At 46.5% G+C, this 11,597-nt stretch overlaps 1 protein-coding gene across 7 annotated transcripts in view; it reads left to right on the plus strand.

Annotated features, from left to right (window-relative positions):
- ILDR2 (immunoglobulin like domain containing receptor 2) overlaps nucleotides 1-11,597 on the plus strand; it is a 38,108-nt gene that overhangs the window by 21,320 nt on the left and 5,191 nt on the right. For 4 of the 7 annotated variants that reach the window (XM_017731462.1, XM_017731465.1, XM_017731463.1 and 1 more), the window contains 5 exons: nucleotides 2,393-2,539; nucleotides 3,269-3,445; nucleotides 8,610-8,726; nucleotides 10,142-10,352; nucleotides 11,315-11,580. In XM_017731462.1, the coding sequence (XP_017586951.1) occupies nucleotides 2,393-2,539; nucleotides 3,269-3,445; nucleotides 8,610-8,726; nucleotides 10,142-10,352; nucleotides 11,315-11,580 (918 nt within the window). The remainder of the gene's footprint in view (nucleotides 1-2,392; nucleotides 2,540-3,268; nucleotides 3,446-8,609; nucleotides 8,727-10,141; nucleotides 10,353-11,314; nucleotides 11,581-11,597) is intronic. The other 3 variants (XM_017731464.1, XM_017731466.1, XM_017731467.1) reach the window with 1 other exon arrangement.

Consider the following 11,597-nt stretch of genomic DNA (forward strand, 5'->3'; position numbering starts at 1 on the left):
CTCCCCCAGCCCCTGCTCAGCCTCGCTCCCATTGGCTGCTCTGTGCTCCCTGCGCGGGAAGGACCCTCGGGCCGGGACTGGGAGAGTTCCTGGGCAGAGCCCCGGCCGCGGCTGGGGAAATGAGCAGCTCTCCAACACCTACCAACAGTCCCTCCCTAGAGATTGCCTTCCCACCGGACTCCTGGTTTGGTATAGGCGTGTTACAGTATCCCTGCTGTAACAAAGGAGGCCTTATGTGATGGCATTGATATTTCCTTAATGCTACTGGAAATTCTTCCCGTATTTGACCTAGGGTGACATTTGTCATTTTTGGTGGCTGTATTACATGAGTGGTGACAGTAATCCTTTGTATACTGGATCATTTCTCTTGTTCTTTTCAACCAGTGAAGTCTTGTTCGGAACAGAAATTGTTCTTCGTCTTTGAACCTGTGACTCTGAAAGTGTTGCTGCATACCTTGAACTTCAGGAGAATGCTGCATTTCACATTTCCTACCGTAGGCCTTTCTCTAACATGTCCCAGCCTTTAGTGACAATGCATCCCTACTGCTTACTGTCATGATCTATTAACACATTCTTATTTTCTGTGTCAAGATAATTAATGAAATTATTAAGCAAAACAGCTGCTAGAAGCAGAACTTGAGGGACTGTGTCAGCAATCTCTCACCTCTTGCTTTCCCGTTCATGAATGCTTCCCTTCTGCCATTTCCTTACTTATTACCTGAATTTTTCTCAGCATACAGTAAATTCAACCCCAAAAAATTATTCCACAGGGACCAAAATTAACTGCAAATTTAAGTGAAAGTCATCTGTGTCAGCCAAAAAATAAATAAAGAACTAAAAAAAAAAAAAAAAAAAATTCACACTTCTGAAGTGTTCTGATTTGTAGATGCCAGATCTTCGACTGATATTTTTTAAAGGAAATTTTAAATTCTAGATTTAAAATGTCATTTTAAAAAAGGGGAATTGTTTGTAAAAGAGTTAAGGAGAATTCCAACAAAGTAAAGAATCATACTTTTGTTCAAACAAAATGCTGTGCGTGGATCAAAAATGACACTTCTTATTTTTGTGTTGTATTAAGAACGACGAAAAATTCCATTTTGAATGGTCCAAGGGAAACATTTTTCCTTCACTTTTTAACTTAGCAATACAGGTGAGGGTGCTGCACTGTTTTTCCAGTGTGATTCTTCATGCACATTGCAATCCTTGTATCAATACCTCTTCATGTCAAATAATAATGTACCAGGAGACTCTTTAGTGAACTCTGGACTTCTCTTTGGAAATAGTGGTCTGCTGCTTTTTTTCCTCTGGGATGGGGATAAACCCTTTCCCACTGCAAAGCAGCCCCACCACATCTTTATTTGCTTTTTTGCCATTTTTCCAGGGTGGTTGAGTAACCACCTGGGTACACCTGAAGTCTTTACCCACCAGCAGTCTTGCTTCAAGATAGGTTGGTGCATTTCTCTGACATAAAACCAACCCCAGGCCTCCTGTATGTTCAGAGTCTTGCAATTTCTTGGTCCAGATGTGTTCACAGATCATCCCCTTAGTCTGTGGAATTCCTATGTGGCAGTAGGTGCTGCCCTGGCACAGGCTGAGCCCTGCTCCCACCACCCCTTCTCCCACCAGATTTTCCAGTAGCAAAGTTTGAGCAAAGCTTTTCTCCCTCCCCTTCTCCTTCAAGCCCCATCCTGGTTTTTGTGAGCCAGCTCTTGCATGCTTTCATTTGTAGGGTGTTTTTCAGCCGCTCCCTTTTGGGGCCTGGCACACATCATCTGAGGCTTCAATGGGGGAGAAAAAAAGTGGTTGTTAGGTTTCCTGGCTGGCTGTGGTGCCTGAATAGGGTGTTCGTTCGGCACATTCACAAGAATAATTGCATGCGTAGGCCTCGCTGGGAAGGGGCAGGCCTGGCTCGTTTACTGGACTATTTATAGCCTGCTTTTCACCATCGTATGTCCCATTAAAACCAGAGTGTGGGTAGGGAACAAACACATAAGCAGGGCACGAACATGGCCAAGAAGAATGAGTCTTTGATGAGGTCCAAATGCTAATGGAGCACGTCCTGCAGCATTGGCACAGGTCTGCTGTGGGGTGAAGGGTTTCTGGCCGGGGAACCAGAGCTCCTGCCTCTGTGCTGCTCGCCTCTCAGCCAGCCAGAGATGCTGCCAGAAGGGACCACATTCGTGTAGCTCATTTCTCACTGTCGTCTGCCATTTCTGCTTCGACACAAGAGGAGGAGTAGACCTAGTCCTGGTCCCATGGGGAGTCGGTCCACTTCTGTTATTCACCTGTGTGTTTTGTCCTTGTGCTCTCCGCTGGGAGGATGTTGCTGACGTTCCCTTCCACAGCAGTGTGCAGTCCTGTAAGTATCTCCCTTTCTCCCCTTTTTTTCCAGAGTGGGTCTTTGTGGGCCTGGTGATCCTGGGGGCGTTCCTGTTCTTCCTCCTGGTGGGGATCTGCTGGTGCCAGTGCTGCCCACACAGCTGCTGCTGTTACGTCCGCTGCCCCTGCTGTCCTGAGTCCTGCTGCTGTCCCCGGGCACGTGAGTGACCCTCTCCAAGCCTGGTGCAAATCTTCTGCCCTACTACTTCTGCTCCCTGGCAGAACAGGAGGAGAATCTGCTAATATTGCTTCCTTTGCCCTGAGCAGTTTGCTTGGCTAAAGAACTGGTTCTTAGGGAGTGAAGCATCTGACCTATTACTCAATGGTTGAATGCTCACAGTTAATTACAAATGTAATTCCCCAAGCCCTCCCTGCCTTGGCAGCTGTGCCTGCTTCTCCAAAGTGTCATGCTCCCGTTCCAAAGTTGTTGTTGTGTCAGTGAATGTTGTGGGTCAGAGCTAAGAGCATCCTGGGAGGTTTCTTCCTGGCATTGCAAATCAGCTGTCTTCTACAACAGTGCAAAATCCTTGCAACCCAGCAGGTTCCTGGTCAGGCTCAGTCAGATCTGTCAAGTTCCATGAGCCTCATCCTGCTGCTTGAGTCATCAGTTATTTTTAAAGCTGAACTGCCACTAGATCATGGCAGCAGTAGTGCTGGCTGTAACACTCTGAGTGTCTTTCTGGGCATCTCACAGTGCTGTGTGCATTTTTTAAACTCCCCTCAGTGCCCTTTAAGGCTTAGAGAAATTCAGGTTGGTCCTTGTTAATTCATTTGTCTGGTTGTCTCCTGTGGAGTTGCCACCAGTATTGGTGCAGGTTTCATCCATGTGTCCAGTGACTCTGTGGGGGGCTGGTGTGTGATGCTAACTCTTGTTCTTTTTCTTTTTCAGTGTATGTAGCAGGCAAAGCAGCAAAAGCTGGGTACCCTCCTGCAGTCTCTGCCATGCCAGGTCCATACTACATCCCCAGTGTTCCTGTAGCTGGTGTCCCATCTCCTGCTGTGCTGATGGATAAGTCACACCCCCCTCCCTTAGCCCCAAGTGAGGCCAGCGCAGGAAGCCAAAATGGTAATTTGCAGTGCCAGGCACAACATTCAGTCTTCTTACTGGGAGTAGGGCTGGGAAGGGGAGAAACAATTGTCACTGATCTAGTGGTGTGAAGAGAAGAAACACAGGGAAACTGCATTTTAATCCTGTCTCTGACAATGACATTTGCATTAGGGCCACATGGTCTAACTTTTCTAGGGCCATCAACACAGAGTCAGTTTGTGGGTGCCTAATTAGGTCAGCAGGGAATGGGAGGCCCAGTTCCTCTACAGGACCCCTCTCATTACTGCTGCAGATGTTCACTTGCAGAGGACAAAAGGACAAAGATGATTTCAGGGGAGCAGAGGCAGGAGCCATTTTCCCCTTAGAGCTGATGCCTTGCAAGCTGCTTTCTCTTTGTAAACTGTCCTTCCAAGCCTCTGTAGGGCGCTGCTTGGCCTCTGGCAGCAGTTTTTGCTGCAGCATGTTTTACTGTTGCCATGGCATTTTGGGCAAAGTAACCTATTCCCTTGATATTTCTGCCCAAGAGCATTTGGGGCTGGACCCCGTCCTCTACTTTACAGAAGTCAGTAGGTCACTTTTTTGTTCAGCCTTTGCATTTGTGAAATGTGAGTGATGAAAGGCTTCTGACTAGAAAGGAGTTGTGGATCAGTGTCAGACCTAGAGTGTCAGTGAGATGCCTCTTGTCTTGGTGAGGGTCACTTCTGCTGCCTCAAAGGAAGCTGCCATCAAGGAAAAAGGGGGCAGTTATTTAGCCACATGCATTTCAGGATCAGAGCGGCTGTCTAAATTCAAACATTATGCAGCAGAAATGACTCTCACCAATGTAGAGTCATCACTGACCCAGCTACTTGTCTGATTTCAAAGCACCACACTAAGTATCAGTTGTTAAATTAACTCACAACAGACAGTGTGTTGATAAAACACATCTAAAAGACAAGATTAAGTAGCATAATTAATGAAGCTTCTGGAACAACCCTACACATGCTTCTGCTGCCCCAGTCAGTATATTAACCTTTCTGGAATTACAAAAGGTATTTTCTTTTCAACAATCATACTTTTTTTTGGCCACTGGAATCAAAACAGAGCTCTGGAATGGAGCATTTTGAAATAGGAAATAAATCAATCACTGATCCGACGCAGAACGTATCCAATTCAAAAACCTTTGTCAGAAAATGATGAATGACACCCCAGTGCTTAAAGTTCTTTCTCCTGTGAAAAATGTCACTGCACATAGAGTGTGGTATTGGTTGTGGGAACTCCAGGGATTTTTTAAGAGTCAGATCACAGCTCCCAGTCTTGTCTCTGCTAGCAGAGCACAAGTGCAGAATAAAAACCAGTGGATACGTTTGGTAACCAAATGGAATGGCTCTTAGGATCCCATGATCCTTACACAGAAAGATGTATTTAATATGTGATGCATCCAAATCAGGTGTTTGGATTCAATCCCTCACCTCAGGACCTTACAGGAAGTAGTGCGTATGGCAAATAAAAACATTATCACAGAGTTCTAACCTTTGTGGCAAGACAACAGAGATTCTTCAGGTTTTTTTAAAATTAGTTAAACTTTTTTGCAATAATGTGGACAAACCCTTAGTCGGGATCATGAATGTGTTGTTCAAGGTACTCAAACTGTGGAGCTGAGGAGGAGTTATAGCCTGTACTCTGTTCTTTTAAGGTCCTTCACAATGCCAGAATATCCCCTAATGGCAGGCTGTAGAAGAGACAACATTGTGTGGCTTTTCCAAGCTAGTTATTTGCTTGTTGGCCAGGCAGCAAGCTAAACAAAACAGGTAATGGTTGAGTTTATAATAAAAGCCTTTCTCAGAAGGAGCAATAAAAAGCCTCTGTGTCCTCCACACAGCCAGTGTAGGTCTGATCTGAAACCTTCTATCTTTGTGGCTTCAACCTTTCTGTCAAGTCCATTTAAAAAAATGGGATCAGAAGTGCTGGGGAACAGAGACTGGAGAGTTCTGTAATTCTAGCTAAAAACTACAGCCTTTGCCCTAGATAGATTCTGTGCTTATAAATGACCCCTGTGAGGGGATCTAGTGAGCAAACTTGTGCATGAGGATATTTAGAAAATTTGTCTAGGCTTACATAAAAGCCATGTGGCAAAGCTCAGATTAAGCTTAGGAACTCTATATTAAATTTAGGACTGAATAGGGGAAAAAAAAACCCCATTTAGCTCTCTTATTTAGAAGAGTGTTGACAACACATAAGTTAGGATTTATTCTCTATTTTAAGTGCAGTGGTTGCCTAGAGGCTCTTGCATAGATCCCTTAAACCCTGCACACAGGGAAGCTTTTGGTCCTAGATCTTTAACATGGGAAGTGTATAAGGATGAGACATAATTTACTTCCTAAACATACTTGTCTGAAAAAAAGGTAGTGGTGTCCTTTCTGAGGAGGGAGACTGCTTACAGTTTTGGCTGACTTGGTTCCACCTACAGAAGAATAAAAATAGTGTCCAGTTAAATACAAATTAAACATTAGAAATTTATGAACTGTTCAGGAGAAGAAAATATGGTCTAACAGGGAAGAATGTTCCATTCCTTTTGACTTCAGTGAATGGTTCTGCACATGTGGGCAACATCTCTGCATCTTTATTTCTTTATAATTAAAATGGGCTTAAAATTATTCAGACCTGATTAAAGGATTATGGCAATTTACAGATGAAGAAGAATGTGAGGAGAAAGCTATAATATCTTTGGTTCTCAGATGAAGTAATAATGAAGCGATGTAGTAAGTTGAACATGTAGTATCATGAGAAGTATTTAATAAACAAACATAGAGACAAAACATGCTTCCTCTGTAATGGAAAATACTTTTTATGAGCTGTTCACAGTCATCTTTGCAGATTTAAATCCAAAATTAATTTCTAGATGGTTGCAGAATTAACCAAGAAATTAATTTGTCTTTTGATACACAGCTGCAATAGCAAGTTTAGTATGAAGCTAGCACGAAGCCTAGCTAATTCTCCATCAGTTCCAGGTGCTATAGATGTTGCCCAAATAGATGTTTGGCACAGCCTCAGTGTGAGCAGTGGCTCTGGGGAGACGGAGTCTGGAAGATGCCTGTTCAAGTTCCCCAAAGGTTATTAGTAGGTCAGAGTGGTTTGGTGGCCTGTGTATAAATGAGGTGGCAGCTTAGCTGAGCTCCTAATAGGCACATTAGAAGAAAGAATAGTGAGAGGCCTCTTTCCTGGCATGGTACCAGACAGAAGGGAGGTACCAGCTGTGATGGTGAGGTGGAGAACTAGCCTTGCTGCTCATGCAGTGCAGCCAGAGGCGTTGCTTCTGAGGCCAGTCAGGCCAGCCTCACTTGAGGAGACCTGCTGTGCTTCCACTTCGGGGGGCAGAGGCAGGATTCCTTGTGTTCCGTAAACCACTGTCTGCGTTTCCAGGCACTGTGCATTCACTCACGGGGATAATAAAGAACACACTGCTGTCAGCTGAGCTGTCTGGAGGCACGTTAAAAGAAGGGCCTTGATAGACCCCTACTGTGTTTTTGCATCCTATACCATTCCCAAGTGCAGACCCACAAGGTAGTATTTCAGGATGTAATCACTTATTTTACACACGCATAGTCCAAACCTACAGTAAAGCACTTTGCTTCTGAAGCAGTCTGTGGGGTTATGAGAGGAATCACTCTACCCATTTCTATGGCACAGGCACTCCTGAAGCAGAACATGGTTATTTCCTACTGTGCAGACACATGCACAGCAGTTTAGGACAGAAGGTGCCTAAGAATACCTCTGCCAAGTCCTTGCTCAGCCCACACAGCACATACTATGCGACGTACTACCAAAGCCATATGTTAATAGCTCGATGTGTTGCGGTGGTGAGGGATAAAACAGAAGGAACAGGTTGGCTCAAAACCACTGTCCAAGTATTTAAATTGTTCCCCAGCAGGAGCATTCATGCAACACTGCAGTATTCCCTCAAGGGAACGTGTTAACCCCATGCAAGGCGGACAGGTTCCATTTTGTAGTGCTAAGTGAATTGTCCATAGGATGGTTCTCTAATGAGGCTGAATTTGAGGGTTTTAGTCCGCTGTTGTACCTAGACCTGAATTTCTGTCCATCCTGAAATAGCTCCAGGCTGAGACCTTTCTTGAATAATCTGCTATAAAAACCTGATTTTCTTCAAAGAACGAGTGGAAAGGTGGAGTTCTCTGCTTGCTGGCCACAGTTGCCTTGAGGTAGTCAGGTTGTTTGTAGCTACTGTTAGCAGGTAAAGTGTGCATGGAGCCATCCTGCCAGAATTAAAGCTGCTTTGGCTCCAGTTGTATAGGGTCTTCTTTTCTACACACAGGAACATGGACAAGTCAAAAAGCTGTCCAGACTTCCCAGAAGTCAAGCATTTCATGTATGTCTAAGATACATACCTCTTCTGTAAAGTAAAGCATGTAGAGAATCCCAGAGCAGACAGTTTCACAGCTACCAGTGACCTGGTTTGCCTCATCCCTGGAGTCAGTATAAATCTCAAAGCAGTGTGATGTGCTTTGTGGGACTTTGTGTTTCCTTCTGTATTCTCTGGAGCTTCTGCCACACGCTCTTCAACCTATGTGAGGAGAATTCATGGAGGTGGGAGGGTGGAGTGGTCTTGCACAGTGACAGCTCCCAAATGCTCAGCCACCTGCTTCTCCTGCAGACGGGGAGCTTAGAGGAAGCCTGATCTTCTGGGACTGTTTCTCCCATACCATGACGAATCTTTTCAGTAGTGCTGAGGAAGGAGAAATGAGTTCTGCTTTTCTCTCTGCCATCAGCTGTGGGAGGTGGAATCACTCTGTGGCAAGGAAGGGGTTGCCTTTGTTTTAGCTGCGCAAGTCTGGCCAGCTCCAGAGCCAGCCTGAGCCACCTGGAAAGGTGAGGTGGCACAGCTGCTGTGCTGTGAGGATGTCCCACCATGCACAGTGTCCATCACCAGATGTATTGGGTTGTACAAACTGGGCATTTCCAAGCCGTTTTTGCTGTTCCTGCAAACTTTTAAAATGATGCAAGTGCTTACAACTTCACATCCCACACTGTAGATGAATTTCTGGTGAAGCAGCGACTGACTCAGTGTGTTTTGACGCAGCCTACCTTCCTGCAGACGTGAGCTCAACTATAGAAGCAGAGTTGTGGGAAAGTCTCCTTGTTCTTACATGGATTTTCCTCTAATGTTTTCTTTTCTTCTCCCTAGCAGTGCGCAAAGGGTACAGGATCCAGACTGACAAGGACAGGGACTCCATGAAGGTGCTGTACTATGTCGAGAAAGAATTGGCTCAGTTTGACCCAGCTAGAAGGATGCGAGAACGATGTGAGAAACAAGCATGGTTTGATTTTTTTCCCCCCCACTGACCTAAGAAAGACTGCAAATTCATAGTTAGAAGCTCACTTGGTTTGCTTCAGCATCAACCCTTAGGATATGATGTTTAGGATATGTAATTGGGACAGATAAAGTCTAGATTTTAGGTATCTACAGGTATGTTCTTATTTTAAAGGTCTGGTGCTTGCCTAATCATTATTAATTAGAGCAAAGTGAGTGTTACTGAAAAGCTCATGAAAATTGTCCACTCATATAATTAAATTTTGGGATCATCAGTATCTGAAAAGCCAAGTCCCTACCCATACCTTCTACAACCTGTGGTGTGATAATAGCTGGGATATTGTTTTCACAATTTCTTAAGAGTGTGGTGTCTGTAAATTCCCAGCATGGCAAAATAGGAGAGGGATAATTTTATTGAAAGGATGTTTTGTGGGCTGCAGTGACCACTGTGTGGCTTGAAGGAAGCAGGAAGTTTGTCTGGAGTGGCTGTTGCCCTGCAGGAGGAGCAGGGTGGTGAATAGGGACGTGGTGCAAACTCAGAACTGAGCTTCTCTGTGGAACTCCTCACTGTCTTCCCATAGCCTCTGGTAAGCTTTATTTCCTTAAATAAAGGCTGAGGCTGCACTTAATGTGTGTCAGAACACAAACCCAAGTGGGGATCTTCCCACATTAGGAGGCAGAGGTACAGAGTGGGACAAGGTGTGTGGGGAGGGCCTGCAGTGCTGTTCCTTGTCCTGGGGCTGCTGTGTGCAGAGGACAGGGCAGGTTGGGGGCTCAGTTCCTCTGGGCAGCACAGAGCTAAGCCATGTTAGGCACTGCTAGAGGCTCACTTAAAACAGACATGTGGGATCCTGAAAATTATTGAAGGGAAGAGCTTTAAGGAATGGCACTACATCAAAGCTCTGTACAGATTAGGCATAACGAACAAATTATATATACTTCTAAAACAGTCATTGCTGAGCACACTGTCTTCTCCACCCACAAGATTTACTATAAAAAGACCTCTGCAGATTGGTATGTCAGGCCTACAGATGTCAGTGTGCTTGATGGGGTAGAGACTGACAGTGATTCAGACAGACTTTTACTTTTTTTCTTAATCTTTTTTTGAGGGGGTTGCTTTTGTTTTAGCTGGGCAAGTCAGGCCAAATCCAGAGCCAGCCTGTTTCACACCAGGAGAAGGGGAGGTGGCACAACTTCTGTGCTGTAGTGGTGTCCCACCAAGCTTGGTGCCCACCTGACAAGGGTGGGGAGCTCACATGTGTTACTGAGGGTAAGCTCTTCCTGAAGGCTGAACTCAGTTATGTGGAACGCAGGCATCTCATTCCATGTGTGATACCCTCAGAAGCCTCGCCTGGCGGCCGTCAGGTGATGCCTGTCTCGTTTCTTTCCTGCATCCTCCCCTGCAGATAACAACACGGTGTCTGAGCTGAGCTCGCTGCACGAGGAGGACCTGAACTTCCGCCAGCCCTACCGGCAGGCGCGGAGGAAACCTCTGCCCCCCGCGGGGGACATGGACGGCGACACCGAGTACTGGGCAGGTGTTGTGGGCGGGGGCAGCACCTCCAGATCACAGGCTGTATCTGATTACAGGGATGAGCGGGACAGCTACTGGCACAGGTGAGGGACACCACGTTGTGGAGCAGCTCTATCTGGCAAAGAGAGCAGAAGGGACAGATGGACTGGTAGCTCTCCCCTATTTCCTTCTGCTCTTGTTCTGCTTAGCAGGGGAGAGGGGCTAGAGAGAAATAGGAAATCTGGGTATGTCATTAGATGAGGTCAGAATGAAGCTGATTGCCACAAACCTGCTGAAGCCTACCCAGCTGGGTAAAGCTAGGTACAGCTTTAGTAGTCCCAGTGGGACGTAAAAGTGAGATCAATAGGGAACCAGGCCACCCTTCCCAAAGTGGGAAGGTGCAAATCTCTCTTGAAATTTGTACCTGATTCCTCCAGCACTTCCCAGTGGTGGTGTGCTTTATTAGGAGTCACACCCTGGTGCTTTGGTGCACCAAGCTTAAAGGACTCTGTGCTCCAGGAGATCTGTGCTCCAGGCCTAAAGGACTCTCACTCTGGTGCCTAGAAGAGAGATGGCACAACCTTCCCTCATGTACAAGCAGTCCAGTATTCCAAAAGCAGTGGCAGGGATTTCCTTCCTTCAGGAGTGGGCTATTGTACCAGCTCACTGTCTTTAAACCTGCTTCAAAACTGCCCTGCTGTGAGCTTCTATGGCTGGGTTCTTGGGTTTTTCCAGCAGGATATACACCTACAAGCTCTAGGATGAAGGAGAAGCAGGTGCAGCCCTGCATATTGGAGGACAGGGCAGGTGCAACTGGGGATAACCTCAGGTAACATTAGACATGCAGAACCTGAGCTATCTGTGCTAAGCTGCCTTTACAGACAGCAGAGAGAACCCGGGGTTTCAAGGATGTGATAGATCTTTTCCTACGATGAAAGACAATGAAAACAGTTCAGATGATTCACGCTCCCAGGAGGGCCTGTTTCCCTCCATTGTCTGTGCAGGCAGCTGAGGGGATGAGTGCAGCTGGATCCTGCCCTCTAACTCTACCTCCTCCCTCTTCTAGCCAGCAGAGATCCAAGTCAGAGATGCTGTCCCGTAAGAGTTTCTCCGTGGGAGTGCCGGCCGTGTCCATGGATGAGCTGGCGGCCTTTGCCGAGCCCTACAGCCAGCGGCCGCGGCGGGCGGACAGCCAGGACATGCGGCGCTTCGAGCGCTCCGAGTCGCACGGCGGGCGCGGCGGGGGGCTGCCCCACCAGGACAGCTCCATGGAGGAATACTACACCAAGCGCTGCAGGGGCAATCGGGAGCCGCTGGCGGACTCGGATCGGGGTGGGGGCGACCGGCCC

The sequence above is a fragment of the Corvus brachyrhynchos genome, unplaced genomic scaffold (genome assembly GCF_000691975.1).
Source record: "Corvus brachyrhynchos isolate BGI_N302 unplaced genomic scaffold, ASM69197v1 scaffold152, whole genome shotgun sequence".
In the NCBI taxonomy this organism is placed as follows: Eukaryota; Metazoa; Chordata; class Aves; order Passeriformes; family Corvidae; genus Corvus; species Corvus brachyrhynchos.